The sequence below is a fragment of the Anthonomus grandis genome, chromosome 8 (assembly GCF_022605725.1).
Source record: "Anthonomus grandis grandis chromosome 8, icAntGran1.3, whole genome shotgun sequence".
In the NCBI taxonomy this organism is placed as follows: Eukaryota; Metazoa; Arthropoda; class Insecta; order Coleoptera; family Curculionidae; genus Anthonomus; species Anthonomus grandis.
The window spans coordinates 21123722-21141988 of NC_065553.1; the positions used below are offsets into that span (position 1 = coordinate 21123722).

An 18267-nucleotide genomic window follows, 5' to 3' on the forward strand; every position below is an offset into this window, starting at 1 on the left:
TTCTTGTTTCCTTTCTCATTTTTTTTTCATTCTCTTCTCTTTATATTTTTTTTGTGTGTCCAATAAAAGTTTCTTATTTTCTATCTCGTTGTTCTAACTGAAAAAGATCATTCCTCTAACTTTTTTATTCTCTTTATCTTTTCCATTGTAATTTGTTTTACTTTTCTTTATTCCTTCAACTTCCTGTTTCATTCTTTCTAGACTTTTCTCCCTTTGTCTCTAATTGTTCACTTCCAGAGTAACTTACTGGTACAAGCCATTGATCATAGTGACGTTATGCTTCTGGTTCAGCCTTCAATTAACATACTATAACTTTTTCATATAATAATTGTTATTAAGCACAAAACAGTTTTACCACTAACTAAAACTCTTTATTTTATTCTCGACGCGTGTTTCGCCCGCGATGTTAGCATCTCTTTGGGAGATTAAAACTAAACTAAAATTACTTACAAGTGGCTTTATATTCTAAAGATGTAACTAATAGAGAGCGAAAAATCCAATGAAGTATGGCTGAACAAATTTTAAACACTAACCAAACTATCCAATTTAATTTAATGGATTGGGCCTTTATGCCTATTAAGAATATGTTTTTTGATTTTTGAATAATGCTAAATTTTCGTATGCATCTAATTTTCAATTACTTTCCAAAAGTTCAATCAAACATTTCAAAGTTTCTGGTATAGGAATATTTGGGAACAAAGAAGATGTATTGAAAAAAAAACAAGAATTTCATCTTCACTTAAAGTTAAGTTATTGACTTTTGAAATAAACTGTTAATTGTTTTTTACTAAAAAACATTCTGAGATCATCATTTTTGTCTGCAATTTATAAAGTGACTTTTATGTCTCAAATTGCTGTACCAAAATCTTTGAAATGTTGTAAGTTGGAGATCCTATTACATTATTTTATGGTCTCATTTTATTGTAAATTTATAGTCTTAATCTTTTCCCGAAGATGGTAAAATCGTTAGCGAAACACGTGTTGAGAATGAAATAAAAACTTTTGGATAGTTGCAAAACCGTTTTGTGATTTAATTTTCTGTCTTATTTTACTATTCAAGTCTTTGATTTGTATAGCATGAAGACATCTCCAGTTTAAGAGGAGTATTTTGCTATAATTGCCAAAATTTTCTCTATATACGTAGAAAACGCATGACACCATAACACCCCAAAAATCGTACAATTAAAGCCTTACACCATGAATGCCGTCGCGTAATGACCGATATAGTGATTCCTAACCTCCAAATGTCCTCTGACGATAACGAGGACGTGGCCTTCAAGGTTCTTAACCAAGACGACCTCCCCATGATCTCTGTTAAAGGGGAGACCATATTCAAACCCTTCGGCAACGATCCGAAGGTAAAACCCAACCTGATTGTCCATCCGACCAGAAGGATCATTAGCAACCTAGAAGAGAATAAGCAGAAGGCCAAGTCTCAGGGTAACATCAGCGGCAAAAGTCTGAAGAAAAAGCTCAGTAACTCCCATGGACAGTTGAACCACACCAACAGTAATGTTGGAATAAAAATTGAGGATCTTAAGAGCCAGGTATAATGAGGTGAAGTGAGGTGAGGAGGCAAAACTTGATTATCCCAAGTATTGTCTCTCTCTCTATACCTTCTCCGGCCTTTTTAAAGCTCCCATAATCCCCGGTAGATTGACACGAAGTTCACAAGAACATTGGACGCTAAACTGCGACGCCTTCAACGCGAAGAGAAACTGATTGTAAAGAAATCGGTGCTGGCGCATAATCCGCGCAAACCGTTCGTCACCACGGTACCCAAGGGCACGTTCCTGGAACCACCTAGAAACTCCGTGGAAAAATCCGTTAAGAAGGAGGAGCCGAGAAAGTTGTTTACGTACGCAAGTCAACCGAGGGTGCTGAATAGGACGCCCGCTAAGTTCGGGCATGTGCAGAGATGCGCAGCCGCACTGGCGGCCGCTAAAATTGTTGGCGGAGTCGCCGGGATACCGGGGTTCCGGGACGGAGTGCTTGAGTAAGATGACGTTTTTGGTTTTTTTTATCTTTGTCTGTGTTGCTCTAATTTGAATTTTGTCAATAACCGGTTAAATGAGTTCCGAAGACAAACAGAGAAAACCCAAGTCATTTTCGTGAGCGCCATAATGGATTTCGTTTATTTTAAATAGTGCATGCTTTTGCTTTTTCTACGCGTTGTAGTCATGAATCCTAGAAATTTCTTAGGACATTTAATGTCACTACAAAAATATAGAGAAATGGAGGTTGCCTTCATAATGGGATGAAATTATCTGGCCCTCTACTGAAGGTCCAATAATTCAAACTAATTATGTCATTTATAAGTCGTAACTCTATTGGCGACCCACTTAACCAATCATATTTGAAAAAAAAGCGTAATCAAATCCGGCGCCATATTTAAATCCAATTAGGCGCGGAGAATTCGAATTTTTCTCCGGCTCAAAAGATTGAACACACGTCAAAAATTTGAATGCCGTGATTGATTGATCAGGCACAACAATAGTTAAATGTAACTCTTGCAAATATTATAAATTTCATGCAGAAATAAATTTATCTTTACCGATCTAGTGGCCAAAGTTATAATAGTATGTCTTCATCTATGATTTAAATGTAAATACGAATACGAATTTTCTCCTAACGCCCAACTCTAGTAGTAACGAACCGAGGGAATGTCAACCATTTTTGTCAGCGTCATATATTCATTATCTGTCAAATGTTCTTAAGACTTTAGACAAGGCAATATAAATTTTACGGTTGGATCTACATAACGGCCATTTCAAGCATGTGGACGGGACAAATCACAAAATAGAATATGTGAAAAAAAATGTTGCCAACTTTTTAGGTAATATCTCTTCACCAAAATTAGCAAATATATTCTTTATTAATTAGACAATATTTTAAAAAATATAACTGCAAGCAACATGTTTTTATAGTAGAGATAATAGCAATAAACGACGGTTGTGGACGGGACCGGAAAATTCCGTATCATTTATGTTACATAAAAAACAACCAAAATTTCTGAAATGGTTGTTTTAAGAAAAAAGATATCGTTTTTAATTTTCAACAAAATACTAGTAAATCACATTAAATGATTAAGAAAGAATTTTACTTTAAGAATTCGTAACTAAAAAATGATATTTATTGGTTGTGGACGGGACCGTTATGGACCGCACAAAAAACCTTAATAACTTTAGAATATTTTTTTATAATTTATTTTATTATAAATAATAATATTCAATGTAATACAACTAAATTAAAGGGAATGATAACGACGAATTAGTTCAACAATAAATAATTAATGATTATAATGTTTTGTTACAGATATCTTTCTTATATTGTTTTGATGGGTCTGACCAATTTCCAATATTTTTTCGGACACAGGCCTAAAAAAGTGGCATGATTGGAGCCCTGCAATGAGCAGGACACTTTCCCATCGAGCGGTTAACATGTTTTTGTTATCCTGAATCTTTTGGCTTGAAACGTAGATAAGATTTATATTGGTTTTACCATTAAGTGCATTAAAAAAGTCTTTGGAATTATTAATAAGTCGTTTTCTACTTTTCACCATTTCCAAGGCTACTCTTTTAAGCTTCCCTCCTACTCCGTCTACAGCCACCTTCCCGAGATGAAAATGACATAAATTCGATAGAGTAAACTTATTTTTAAACTGTGCTGCACAGCCATCAGAAAATATCGATACAGTTCTCAAAGTACTATAGGCATTTCTTAACCAATGAACTATTTCTTTTAGAAATCTCCAGACTGCAAACTTATCATGTGATAACTCATCACTGATGATAGCAAACGAATGATGGGTATTTTTAGTCCAGGCTACTGCCGTAAATATTGTGACCTGTCCGTGGCTCCAGTGCGCACTTTGTATCTCGTCCTGACTTATACATGAGTAATTTTCTGCGAAGTCTACTTGCAGGACAACTTTTTCTTAATTTATATAATTTTTTTCTTTCTCAAAATTGCGTTCTTGTGTGGTTTTTACAAAGCAATGAACTTTAAATTTCTCCATAGATTCTTGCAGTTGATCCAAAGCAGCTTTTAAAGTACCAGATACTTCTAATACTTGGGGTTTATGAAGATTGACTTGCCACCTTTTCCATTTTATTTCGGTCTCCAAATCGGTATTTAAAGGCACCAAATCAAATTCAATATCGGTATCACAGTTTGGGCATAAATTATTCATACAGTCGAAATTATCTGTATCGCAACATATGGCTGAAAGTAATTCCTTGAAAGATTTTGGAAATTCATGTACATTTTTGCAAATAGCCTCAAACAAAAAATTAAAGTTCGCATGGTACTTGCAAACGCAAACGTCGTGAGGCATTTGGGAACTTAGCAAGACATGTTTGGGTCGATATTCGTAAAATTTTGTTAGTTTAACATCTATAATTCGGGATTTTCATGTATAAACAACTGATAAGCTTCCTTTACAGTAACAGTCATGTGCCGCTTTTGCTTTTTTTCTTTGATTCCTGATTCATTTTTTAAAGCGATAACGTCTCTTTTCCCTGGCGCCTTTCTACTTATCATATCCCTGGTGTAAAACCGTTTAACACTTTCCTTAAGTTGGCTTTCCAATTTGTTCCAAGGTGTTACTTTTTCTGCACAGACTAAACTTGTTTCTTTTGGAAATTCGACATAAAAAATTTCTTTAAAACTTCCTTCTTTTGCTCAGCACACTTCGGCAATACAGACTCAATTTTCTTTACCACCTTTCCCATCGATTTTGGCGTTTTAAATGAGCTGATATTATCTGATGATTGGATTTTGTCAACTTGCAACTCTTCCCTTTTTCTCTGACGATACAACCGTTTTCTTAATAGGAAACATTAAGTACATAGTCTTTTCTTTGCATTTATCATATCTTTCGTAAAAAAACCTTCCTGAATCAATCTCTTCTGCTTCTTTCTGCTGTCTATTTTTCTTTTGGCATCCTTCTCTTTAAAATGCATGTGCTTCTCAACATTCTCTTTGAGCTTTCTTCTAAAATAGATTTTTCTTTATTTGTCTTAGGTGCCATATTTTCTGTAAAAAAATATGGACTCATAAGTTGGGATAAGATTGACCGAGAAAAATTATCATAAAATTAAATAATAATAATAAATTTCATTTAAAAAAAAATTTTGCATTAAAAATTAAATATTTTCAATATATATATTAATCTAGGACCTTATTTTTATATATTTTTTAATATATGGGTTGCGGACGGGACAATTTATTTATAAAATTTTCTTACAAAATAGTAACATGATACAAAAAAAATTCTTTTACTATAATATTGCCCTAAATGCAAGTCAAGAAAAAATAAAATTGAAAGTTCAAACTTTTTATTATTTAGTGGGAGATGCCTACTTTTCTTAGAATTTGGTTGTGGACGGGACAAAAAACCCTTATTAATACACTAAATGAAAAAATATATCTACTTACTTTGATTACGAAATTAATATTCACCACAAAAAACTTGAAACCACCGACATTTACTCTGCCATGACAGCGTCTCAATGTATCACTTGTTTTAATCCATGGCCGACATACAAAGTTAACTATTTTTTCCTAAAACAGCTTGCTAATACAAACCTGAAAGTAATGAGTGTCCCATTTTTTTCGGATATTATTTTTTATAAGTTTCTATGACAATGAAATGACATTCAATAAATATATGGTTTAAAAATATACTTTAATGCATTTTCGTATTTTATAAAAAAAATCTAAATCGCTTGAAATGGCCGATAATTAATTAAAATATTGTAATAATATATCAGTTTTAAATATAGCATGTACGAGGAAAAAATCATAAGATATGATAGCTGTCATTTGTCAAAGATAAATTGAACTTTTCTTGTCAATCTTGTCAATGTCATCTGTCAAATTCTCTTTTGCTCTTAGGCAAGGTAAGATTCAGGAAGGCCAAAGTAAGCTCATATAAACAAGGTAAAATAAATTTAACTTTTGGGGTTCTTGTCTTGACGTCTCTGCATTAATTATCTAATATAAAAGTCTCATTTTAATCAGTCTGACACGTGGTCTCTTCTGTCCTTAATGCGAGGAGAGTAATATCTTAAAATATAACGGCTGTCATCTATGAACGTCAATTAACTATTGCCTGTCAAAAGCGCCTAGGACAGGTAAGAAGGGAGACTCGTAAATTTAAATATGGCACCGGTTTTGTCGAAGGTTACCTATGGTAAAAATTTTAGTTTTTTTTGCTGGTGATAACTGTTGAATTATTTAATAGGACTTGCCTATTTATATTGCGCATGAGTCATTTCAAGCTTTAACAAAATTATTTACATTGTCTAAGGGTGAAAAAGTAAAAAAAGTCTTAAACATAAAAATGGCGTATGCTTGTTAAACTAATTTACTAACTGGCAATTTCAAATTTTAAAATTATAAGCGTCATCTTTAATTTAATCTTTATCCTAACTTTGGCAAAAAAATTACAGTTTTAAAAGTGAAAATGCCATCTAGACAACACAAATTAAATGGTATTTTGATTTTTGGCGTACAAATCAGGTTTTAAATGTCAAAATGATTTATAAGCGCCATCTTGATCAAAATAAATAAAATAGGAGAAGAGTAGTCTAATTTTGACGTAAAAATTACAGTTTTAAATGTTAAAATGGGCGCCAACTTGAGAACAAAAATCAAATGATGGTGGGGCATATTCACTTTTGTCGGTTGTCTTTTATTTTATCAAAATGACTGATAAGCCTCATTTTGATCAAAAATATTACATGTGTGAATGTAAATCTAACTTTGACGTGCAAATGACAGGTCTAAACGTCAAAAAAAAAAGACAAGCGCCATCTACAAAATAAAAATTAAATATAATTGTTGACGTACGAATGCCAGTCTAACTTTGACGTCAAATTACGATTTCAAATACCAAAATGGCGGACACTCGCCATCTTGGAAACACACGTTAAACGAAAGAGGGGTATATTGACTTTTGATGTACAAATGACGGTTTTTAATATGAAAATGGAAAAGCATAATTAATTGAAGGTAGACTATATTAATTTTTGTTGAATGTCTTTTGTTTTAACAAATAAAAGGTTGATGAAAACGAAGAAAACATACAGTTACGGTCCCACGACATATAATAAATGGTTACACGTGTTTCGCTCTAGCTAGAGCATCATCAGCCTTAGAATTAAAAAAATTAGCATAAACAAAATTAAATTTAAATAAAAAACACTAAAAACCTTCAAAAGCCCTATCATGATATTCACACTACGTAAATATACAACAGTTTTTAGGTTATAGTTATTAAAATAAAAACAAAAAATTAAAAAAGTCGAATGCAACAACATAGCCCCATCGATTTTTGTTTTTGTAATTATAACCTAAAATTGTTTGTTTATTTACGTAGTGTGTATCTTGTGAAATAACTTTTAACCTTTTTCAGTGTTTTTTATTTAAATTTAATTTTGTTTAGGCTAATATTTTTGATCTTATGCCTGATGATACTCTAACTGGAACGAAACGCGTGCTGTTTTAGAAGAATGAGTGACATTTTTGAAAATGAAAGGTTGCAAATGTCAAAATAACTGATAGGTGCTATTTTAAACAAAAATATTTAGTGTGTGAATGGTAGTTTAACTTTGGCGTCACATTATATTTTCAAATAACAAAATGACGGACAAACGCCATCTTGGAAACAAAAATTGAACGGGGGAGTGGTAGATTGATGTTTGACGTGCAAATGAAAAGTTCGAAATGTCAAAATGACTGATAAGCGCCATCTTGATCACAAATATTAAATGCGTAAATGATAGTCTAACTTTGCCGTCAAATTACAAATTCAAATAATAAAATAGCGGACAAACGTTGCGATTATACTTAAAACGTATCAATTAATTAGACTTTTTTATTCCAGGGAGGCCAATTATGGAAACGTTATGCACGACAAACGAGTGTACCGGGGCAGCAATTTTGCCCAACAACATTTGGTAAGCAATTAAAAAAAAGAAATCCAATTGATTTCCGTTTTATAGCGCAAAATCGGCTCATTTTTATTTTCTAAATTGTGGCTTCGTAGAAAAAGAATCAAATAACTTTTATGAAACTTATGACATTTTTCAAATGCAGCCCAAATGGAATCCGCATTTTGCTTATGCAAAATTGCTGTCACGTGACGACGTAAGTACTAGAAAAAGAAAGATTGAAATGTGCCGATTTAGAACTTAGAGAGATGTTACATATGCCAACACTTTTAGAAAAAAATTCACTCTTTCTTATTAATATTTTTCTTAAATTTCTTAGGGAGATGGCGAATCATCAGCAGCGAGGGCAGCAGAAGCCAGAAGAAGAGCTTTGGCAAGAAGAAAAGCGAAAAATCAGCATTACAAGTCGTCCCAGCTACGATTGGGCTCCCCACCACCTGTAGCTGGTAACTTCATTATCGTTATTTAAGCAAGAAAATCTTAAATTTTCTTTTAGGGAGGCGTCACGAAAACATCCAAACTGAAACTTACTTGGAAGAGCTCTTCGTTAACCCACCGGTATCGGACGTGTGCACCCAAACTGACTTATTCGTCGAACGACCAGTTTCACCATTTTACGTTCCGGCCAAGACCGGAGCCGACGTGGAAACTCAAATTTACCCGGGAGATGTAAGTGGTGAAACTTTTCTCCGCTAACAAAAATCGTTCGTAATTTTTCTGTTGTAGCTCTTTGACTTCGACATGGAAGTACAACCGATCCTCGAGGTCCTCGTAGGCAAAACGGTGGAGCAAGCTCTAATAGAAGTGCTCGAGGAGGAGGAATTGGCCGCGCTAAGAGAACAACAGAGACGGTTCTTGGAGTTGAGAGCGACAGAGACGGCGGAGGCGCTCAGACTGGAGGAAAGAGAAAAAAGACTGGTGAAAGAGAAGGAGCGTCGGATCGCGGAACATCAGGAGGGAGTGAAGGTTCAGAAAGAGATGGAGGAGAGGATTGCGGCGGCGGTGCTCATGCAAGGCTACATGGCGGACTTGCTGCCATCTGTTATTGAAGGATTGGAATCCGAAGGGTTCATGATGGATAATATTAAAGAAGGTAGGAACGTTATGTCATTGATGTTTTCCTGTAAATTACAATTGTTGCCTATCAAATAATGTCTAAGAATATTTGACCATTGACAAACCATGCAATCACGAACTTAATAAAATGTACCTGGACTGCCATTTCAATGAAAAGTAAATGACCACTATTAGGTGGCCGCCATTTTGCATGATTGTGTTCTTTTAATGTTGGTCACTCTGACAAATTTCAGTTGTGCCAATTGTAGGAAAACAAACCAATTACATTTTTTGGGAGGTTATGTTTACAAAAACAAAATAGAAGGTTAGATTTAATTAGAATTTAAGATTAGCGTTAGATCTGAGATTTTTTTTTACTTTTTTAAGAATTTCGTTAAAATTTATAAAAGAAAGCAATCCTCACCTAAGATGAGACAAAGTTTCAATTAACTTGGGATAGGTGCAAGTACTTTAAAATATTTATTTTATTATTCTGATAAACTTGAATCTTATAAATCCTAATAGTATGAAAAAATTGATCTTCATTTTACATTTTTGCTTACTTAACAAATTTAGTTAAAAAGACTTTTATTTTCTTTCTATTTCTGGATTACAACTTTTACTTTCCATGTACAGTGCTTCCACATTAATAGTTACTACCATCTATAAAAATCAAATTATAGATGATTATATGAGTTCTATATATTATTCTATGATAAACAAACAAGTGAACCAAATACGTTGGAATAAGGATGCTTATACATCATCCACGTATTAAATAAGGAGGAAGCTATCTCGCCTGATGAAGACGATATACCCAAGCGTGGCGTTTACAAATCTTCAAAAACTAGGCAATCCACTATACTCACAATTGAAAATGTTATTTATAACCAGACATGTCGAGTGATCGTGCCGAGTCGCGACTTTAGAATCCCAATGCTGGTTCATAGAGAAATGAATATTAAATACTTTTAATTACTCTATGTGCTGGTTTAAAAACAACGCCAATGAAAAAAATAAATTTAGTTCGTGACAGGTCATACGTCAAACGTTAGCGTCGTCAACTTCATAGTTTTTGTTGGCGACACTGAAAATGTTCAGAGTGACCAACATCAAAAGGACACAACCATTATAAAAATGGCGGCCACCAGGCAGCGGTCATTTTTGGGTATGCTGGCCATATGCATTAGCAGTCCAGGTATATTTATGAAGTTCATATATGCTATGGATATAACATATCGTCGTGGTGACAGCAATAGGTTCTATGTCAAAAAAATCGAATTTAGGTTTATTACACCTTTTGAACCATAATAATGTAACCGAAGCTTGAAAATGGTCGGAAGTCGATTGTCCAATCGGGGTCAATTTGGTTATGGCAATTAAACGTATGCTATAGCGATGAATGTTGTTGTAAGTAGTTTTCTATTAGTCAATAAAACTTTTAGACAATATAGGTTTAAGATACCATCTAATATACATGCAGATTTTACCAAGGTATTTTGTTTTGCAATTTTATTATAACCTTTTATTATAACTTTTTTCTTTGTTTTTGCTTCATTTCTTTTGAAACCTAAAAAAATTTAGTTTGACTTAGTTTAGTTGCCTTGTTATTAACTTACTTGCTATTAAAAATAGTAATTTTTAAACATTATTACTTTTATTTGTTTTGTTGCGATCCCTCCCTAGAATTTTTATTCCAGAATATTTTCTGTAAAATCAGATGCGCAGGAGATAGAGGGCGCCAAAGTCACCTAAAATAACTTTTTCCAAAATTTCGTCCTGAAATAATTTTTTTTCACTGTTTCAAACATTTTCAACGTGTAGAACCCAAAAAAGCCTAGAAAAATGATGTAAGCATTTTTTTTTATTATCTTGTTATCGAGATACAACGCATATATTTTCCAAAAATCGCAATATATCAATATGAATGGCACGTAATAATTTATAATACCGGGGCTGTTCTATTTCTAACTCAAAAATTTTTTGGATTCTATTATTAGCGAAAACTACTTCATTTAAATAAAAATTTCTTAGACAAAAAAGTTTAGAATATAATTGTATATAATTACTACCCGTGTCGGTGTAGGGGAAAGGTGTACAAAACGACATAGTGGGGTAAAATGACATACTTATTATATGTAACTTGCTAACGTCGTAAGAATATACGCATGCGCTAAATTAGATCATAAATTATTTACTTAACAGATTTCAACCACTTCAGTTTGTCTCTGCTCACTAATGGGGGTGTACGCTCGATTTTTCTAAATTTGTTGTGCAAAAATATTTTTCGCGCTTTGTTTAATTTGGTTATAATACTAGACAACATTTCGCTAGGTAAGTTGTTTTATTTTAACTGATTATTTAAACTATTTTTTTTAACATTTAGTAATAAGAGATTTACAAGAGGAATAAGGCAAATATTAGAAAAAATATTTTTGTTTTCTCTAGTCGTGTAAAATGACAAAGTGCGTTGTCGGCTAAAATGACATAATATGTCATTTTGCCCGACTCCGAATAGAAATAATTTTTTTATTTGTTATTGCAAATTGTCATGCCCCGATTGTACGAAAGAAAGACAAATAGGCAGTCATGGAGTACAGATTCGATGTTAAAAGCCATAGAAGTGGTCAATAATGGTGAAATGGGCTGGTTAAGGCATCTAAGACTTACGGGGTACCACAAACAACCCTACGAAGACATGCTTTAAAAACAAATAAAACAATAAAGACGGGGGAAAAACGCCTCGGTAGATTTAAGCCTAATTTTCCACCAGAAGTAGAACGGCAGTTAGTTGAACATCTAAAACTTCTAGAGTCAAGATTTTTTGGACTCACAAGGAAGGATGTGTTAAGCTTGGCCTACTAGTTAGCTTTTAAAAATGGCTTTCAACACAACTTTAACCGTAAGAAGAAAACAGCAGGAAAAGATTGGCTGCGAGAATTCCGAAGAAGAAATCCGGATATAGCATTACGTAAGCCAGAGGCGACATCTGCTGCTAGAGCCCAGGTTTTCAACAAACACAAGTTGCTCGTTTTTTTGAGATTCTAGAAAAGGTGATTAAAAAAGAGAATATCAACCCACTTAACATATATAACGTCGATAAATCAGCACTCTCTACTGGTCAAAAGCCTCAAAAAATATTTGCAATAACAGGTCGTAAGCAAGTAGGAGCCATAACCGGTGCCGAAAGGGGATCCCATGTAACCGTTGTTTGCTGCATGAGGTTTGTTCTAATGGTAATTTTATCCCACCAGCCTTAATATTTCCCAGAAAAAACATGAAGAACGAACTTACTGATAATGCTCCTCCAGGGACTCTTGGCGTTGCTCAGGAGTCTGGTTGGATGACTGGACCAGTATTTTTGCAATGGTTAAAACATTTTCAAAAGTTTACGAAGGCCTCATCAGACGAAAAGGTGCTTTTAATTACCATAAGTACCTTGATGGTCTGATTTTCTCCAAAGAACATGGTATTGTTCTGCTCTGCTTGCCTCCTTACTGCAGCCCCTTGATGTTTCATTCCTTGGTCCCTTATAAACCTATTTCGATCAAGCTATAACCAAGTGGCTTAAGGCACACCCAGGCAGACTTGTAACGCAATTTCAAATAAGTGCCTTACTTACTGAAGCATATGGAAAACCTGCCACTATTCAAAATGCAACCAACGGCTTTTCTAAAACCGGAATAGGCCCACTAAATCCTGATGTATTTCTAGAATACATTTTTCAAGCAGCAGAGACAGCAAATATTCCAGAATCTAAAGGTAATATAAATATAAAAAACACTCTAGCTGAAGAACCTTCCGCAGCACTATCTCTACAAACTTCAAGCGGGATGGGCAATTTAAAGGACGTAACCAATCTTCAAAAAGTAATCCCCAGTACATCAGATCAACAAAATAAAAGTTTACTTGCCGTTACTGTCTTCGATCTTCCGAGTCCCATTCCAGTAGGACCATTTATCTGAGGCCAGGGAAAGAGGAAGCCGAGAAAGCGTCAGGGAACTACCGTGCTAAATTCTACTCCAAATTTGGAGGAAGCAAAATCAAGAACTACACCCACAGTCGAAAATAAAAAAAGGGCTGCAACTAAAAAGGTATTTGTTGACACTGACTCTGAATCGGAAAACAACTCATTCTTAATAGAAGACGACGAAGATTGTACTTGCATTTACTGTGTGGAAGAATTTAAAAGGTCAAAGGCAAAGAAAATTTGGCTGCAATGTTGTTCTTGCTCGTAATGGGCACACGCTGAGTGTGCTGGAGTCGACAAAAAAACTAAGATGTTTATTTGTGAACTGTGTTGCGATAATTAATTTTCTACAGAAATTTTTGGCAATATTTAATAGGTATGTTACCCATTTTACCCACTTAGGAGGGTAAAACGAACTTTTACCTTTTTAAATTAAATACTTTAAAATGAGAGTTTTTTTAATGATTTTTATTTTGGAAAATAGAGTAGAGATGCCTGTATTTTCTTGGTACTTTTGTAGAATTAAAATATTTTTTGTTCATAGACAATTTTGATTTTTAAAAATCCTATGTCATTTTGTACACCCTTCCTCTACATGCAATAAGACACATGATATAGAGGACGTTACCTTCATTGGTGCCGAATTCAATGGCAGAATGCATAAATTTATATTTATGACTATTTTAATACAAAATTACATTTTTATGCCCTATTTGGTAATTTAAACCGCCAAATTAATTCATTTGTTAAATTTTAAGTGGCAGAGTACTATGCGTTAAAAGGTGAAATTTGCATGCAAAAGTCTCAAAAAATATGTGTTTAGAAAACTGATAACCAGCGTCGGACCGTATAGCTAATTTTAAAAACCACAGAAATATTCCCCATTAACTTGGCCTAATTTTCATTTCCAGATATTGACGAGTCCTTCATGCCCTGGTTAATCAAGGAAGTCACGCACGAGCTGCAGGACATGGTGTGTAGCAGGGACGTTCTTGCCGGTATATATAATTTTTTATTTTTATATTACCACCGTGTTATGATTTTATACGCTCGCAATGTGGGTTTGTAGATATCGTACGGGAAATCTTGGAAAACCGGGCAGAAATCTATAAGGCGTTGAATAAAGAGTCCGACGTAAGTCAAGAAGAAGAGGAAGAAGGTCCTTCCATTGAAGACATGATGCTACAAGACCATTTGAGACTACAAAGGGAAATTCTTAAGACCAGAGAGCGTCAAGGCTCTAAGGAGCCTACCGAGTCTAATAAAGAAGTTCAATAGCAAAGGGTTCATTTAAGGTAATAACATATTCGACGCTACGTAAGAAACTGGCACAACTCATAAATTGATATTTGTGCAGGAGAGCTCTGTTAAAAGTAAAATTTCGCAAAATTTCATATAAATATTGACATTTTTTCAATTTTAATAAAGGGGCCAAAGTGTAGGAAATAATGAAAGCTAGTTTTTAAAATATTTAAGGTTTTCAATTATGACTATTTTAGAGGTTTTTGATTGGATCACTTTTATAGAAAGCATAACTTTTTCTGTGAACATTTTTATGTAACATACCAATAACACGACACACCGTTTTTATATTACAATTGTTTCAATACATTTTTATTATAGATACAAAACAAATATTAAATACTAAACTTATAAGTTATAATACCAGTCTCCAACAAATTTTATTGATAACATAAAAATGAGTATCTTAGCCTAGAAAATGGGTAACACAACAAAAACTTTAACCAAAATTTAACATTATTCTAATAAACCCCAATATACGTAAATGCTACAAGTTATAGTAAGAAGTGAAGTAATAATTGGGCACAACATTGTTCTTAAATAAACTTAAAATCTTTCTTTTTTTTCGTTTAGTTTTGGTTTAGAAAAATATAATATTTAAGGGGTTCCATTCCAAAACTTGCCTTCTCCATATTGGGTAAAATTTCACAATTGGCAAAAAACGTTTTAGAAGATTTTCAAATACAAATTTATACAAATTTAATATGTATGGATTTACTATAATCATTTGTGTGCTAATTTTAGCATTCATTTAAATCCTGTTTATTTAATTTCCATAAAATTTAATAAAACAATATGGACAAGACAAGTTTTGGCATGACTGCATGGATAAGACAAGTTTTGGCACGAAAAAGTACAGCAATTGACTGATCTTATTTTTTTTATTAAAAAAAGATAACATTATTTAAAAAATCGTAATTTCTTAAATTCTTAGCGAAATATCTTCTTCCACTCCTCCTTCGCAAAATTCATTATTTTCAGTTTCTTCGTCCATTCTCCCAATGTTTTTCTCCTGTTCCTCGAAGAAATTTTTATAAAATTCTAAATCATTTCTCCCCATCCAATCTTCCCCATAATGAGCAACTAGTAACTTTTTGGCATCTTAAACTTTTTTTTCATTAACGGTCACTCCTTTATCAATGTTACCCACTTCGATTTGATTCAATCGTTTCCCACGTTTAAAAATTGTCTTGGATTCTCCAACATCACTGTTGTAGTGTTCTTCGCCTCTAACTGTTATTTTATCACCATTTTCTCAATAACAATCCTTTTCGCTTTAGAAAATTTAAAGTGCCAAGACTGCACACCTTTCAGATACTCCTTTGCAAATTCCTTCCAAGATTTGACACCAGAATCTGTTAAATTAATGACGGTTCCTCTTTCCTTAAAGATATCGATGTACGTGTTGGGGTTTGTGATTTCACTAAGTTTTCTTAATTTTTTTTCGACGATTCCAAATACATGATGGTAGGAATGAATGACCTCTAATGGGAAAAACCACCTCGATTTCACCAATATGGGGCGGTGCGATATTCCCCAAGAAGTAAATGCACATTGCAACCATTGTGGAGTTTCTGTTTTGCCCTCCGCAGCCATCTGCGCACAATCTTATTTTGCTGTAACCCGACAAATTTATGAGATCTGATAGGGAATGGAAACAGCTGAGGCAATTTTGTTCGAGCCCTTATGGAACTCGTGTTCCATCCAGGTGTATAAAAACACGTTATTATTTTGTAATTTAGTTTTTGAGGAACCCTTAACAATGGTAAAGTTATAAGTGTAGAGCTGGCGGCTATAATAGGCGATCTGATCTTGGACTTTTGGGTTTACCAAGTTTTTTTGACAGTCAAAAGATAAGACGAGCATGTTTTCCTTTGTTTCCCTCAATTTGGAAAAAAAAGGCTTGGCCTTTTAAGATATGAACTCTTTTTTCAATTTGAAGCTGACTACGTTTGTCATTATCCTTTTCTTGTTTAATTTTTTCTGTTAAACCAATATTATATTCAAGGCAGAATATATTCCTAAAAAAAGTTTTTTTGACTTTTAATTTACTTTCAAGCACTTGGTTATTATACATATTTAACAATTTGTTTTTAGTTAAATCAGAAGCCAAATACTGTCTGTTGCTTTGTTCTCTAAGATAATGTACATCAGAACATTGTAGTTTCTCAATAAATATTTTAACAGCTTTTTTTTTGGGCATACATAGGTTTTTGTTTTGAGCCACCACCTATTTTCTTTAGGTGGTAAGCCACTTTGAAGAAAAACTCGTCCAATTCTTTGAATGCGATCCTTAGAAACTTGCAGAACACCTTTAAATGTATTTTGACATACCTGTATTTTGAAATTCTTTGTTTCTCGTATTTTAATAAAATACTTGATCGCCACCGACTTCCTAGATGAATCAGGTTTTCTCGCTCTTGATCTGAATAGGATCTCAACAGACGTATATTTTAAAATAAAATTGTCTTGTTCAATCTTTGTTTTTAAAGAATAAAATAGGGCATGAAACTCTTTAATATCTTGCATTGTAAGAGTTGAACAGCGGTATGTTTTACCCGATAAATGGTGACATTTTGGAAAAACTGGTAGTTGCAACGGAGCACGCCTACAAAAAAAAATTTAAATAATATTATTTAAACGTTATAAACGAAAACAATGTAGGTACCTTTTAAATTTTACAACACTTTTTTTCCATTTTGTCGGATCACTGGGACGTCGCATGCCTTTTCCTTGTGCCACGGGTAAACAAAATGAATCATTATTACTATCCATTCTTGTTTTAATTATTAAAATTTTTGTTAAACAGCTGTTTAAAAACGTAGACCAAACGCTTAGGATTTACTCATTAAAATGAGGCAAAAATAAAAAATCACGCGACCACCAGCATGAAAACAAAATTATGCGCTCTGATTGGTCGCTTGGATAAGACGACTTTTGGAATGATACAGGCGATGGATAAGACAAGTTTTGAAATGATACTAAATTTTTCCTATGTTTTTACCGTAGGTAAGGGCGAGTTTTGGCATGGTTAAGTTTGTCTAATGTATAGAGGGACATTAACAGATGCTATAGACACCATGACCTTATTTTTCGCAAAAAATGGATAAGGCGAGTTTTGGAATGGAACCCCTCATTTGTAATGTGACATTTTTATTTCTTGACCCTTTATAAACAGCAAATTGAAAATCTGTATCACTGTATGAAGTCTTATAAAAAATTTTAGATTCATTTTTGATAAATTTAACTATTTTAAGATCTCCAATTTTTTAAAGTTCGTTGTTTGAGTTATTAACACTACTACAAATATTAGGATCTTTAAAACTGATTGTCTTGGTGGCTTAGTTCTTCAACTAGATAAGTATTTCCAGATTTTTTTGCAATGCGCATAAGGGTAATGTATTGTTGGAGTATATACAGGGTGTTCGAAAAATAGATGGATAGATAGATATTTCAATGGGTGATTCCTTGTAAAAGAATATGATAAAAAGTTTCTATAAACATGGGTCCGGAAATGCACACAAAATATAAATTTATATTAAAAATTTATTTATTTACTCGATTTTTTTTAAATTTGGTAGTATTACTTGTTGTATTAAGAGGCCTATTTACCCCTAATTAGATTAAAATTACAATTAAGGTCCAGTGGCGTCCCGGGGGACATCTTAGCAAATATTATTGGCAAAAAAATGTAGGCCACTGCCTTTTTTTTAACTTTAATGTTTGTTGTTTGATTAAGCATTTAAAAATACAACTTTTTCGCAACACAAATTTTTCGCATTACAAATTTTCTTTAAATGTGTGGATGGGTGTTGTTGGTGACAATGTATTTACGCCTTTCTTTTTACCCTTAAGATTAAACGGCGAATCTTACTTAGAATTTCTTCAACAAGAATTGCTCGTACTGCTGGAAGAAGTTCCTCTAAATGTACGTAATCAAATAACTTTTATGTACGATGGAGCTCTTCCTCATTTTAGTAT

The 18267-nt window shown here is 33.4% G+C and overlaps 1 protein-coding gene across 1 annotated transcript in view; it reads left to right on the top strand.

The window, feature by feature from the left end:
* Positions 1-1199: 1199 nt before the first annotated feature.
* LOC126739671 (radial spoke head protein 3 homolog) overlaps positions 1200-18267 on the top strand; it is a 28900-nt gene continuing 11832 nt past the window's right edge. Inside the window, exons 1-8 of the mRNA XM_050445451.1 lie at positions 1200-1547; positions 1656-1996; positions 7892-7964; positions 8278-8404; positions 8455-8627; positions 8685-9051; positions 13896-13982; positions 14054-14279. Coding sequence (XP_050301408.1) covers positions 1215-1547; positions 1656-1996; positions 7892-7964; positions 8278-8404; positions 8455-8627; positions 8685-9051; positions 13896-13982; positions 14054-14262 — 1710 coding nt within the window. The 5' untranslated portion in view covers positions 1200-1214 and the 3' untranslated portion in view covers positions 14263-14279. The remainder of the gene's footprint in view (positions 1548-1655; positions 1997-7891; positions 7965-8277; positions 8405-8454; positions 8628-8684; positions 9052-13895; positions 13983-14053; positions 14280-18267) is intronic.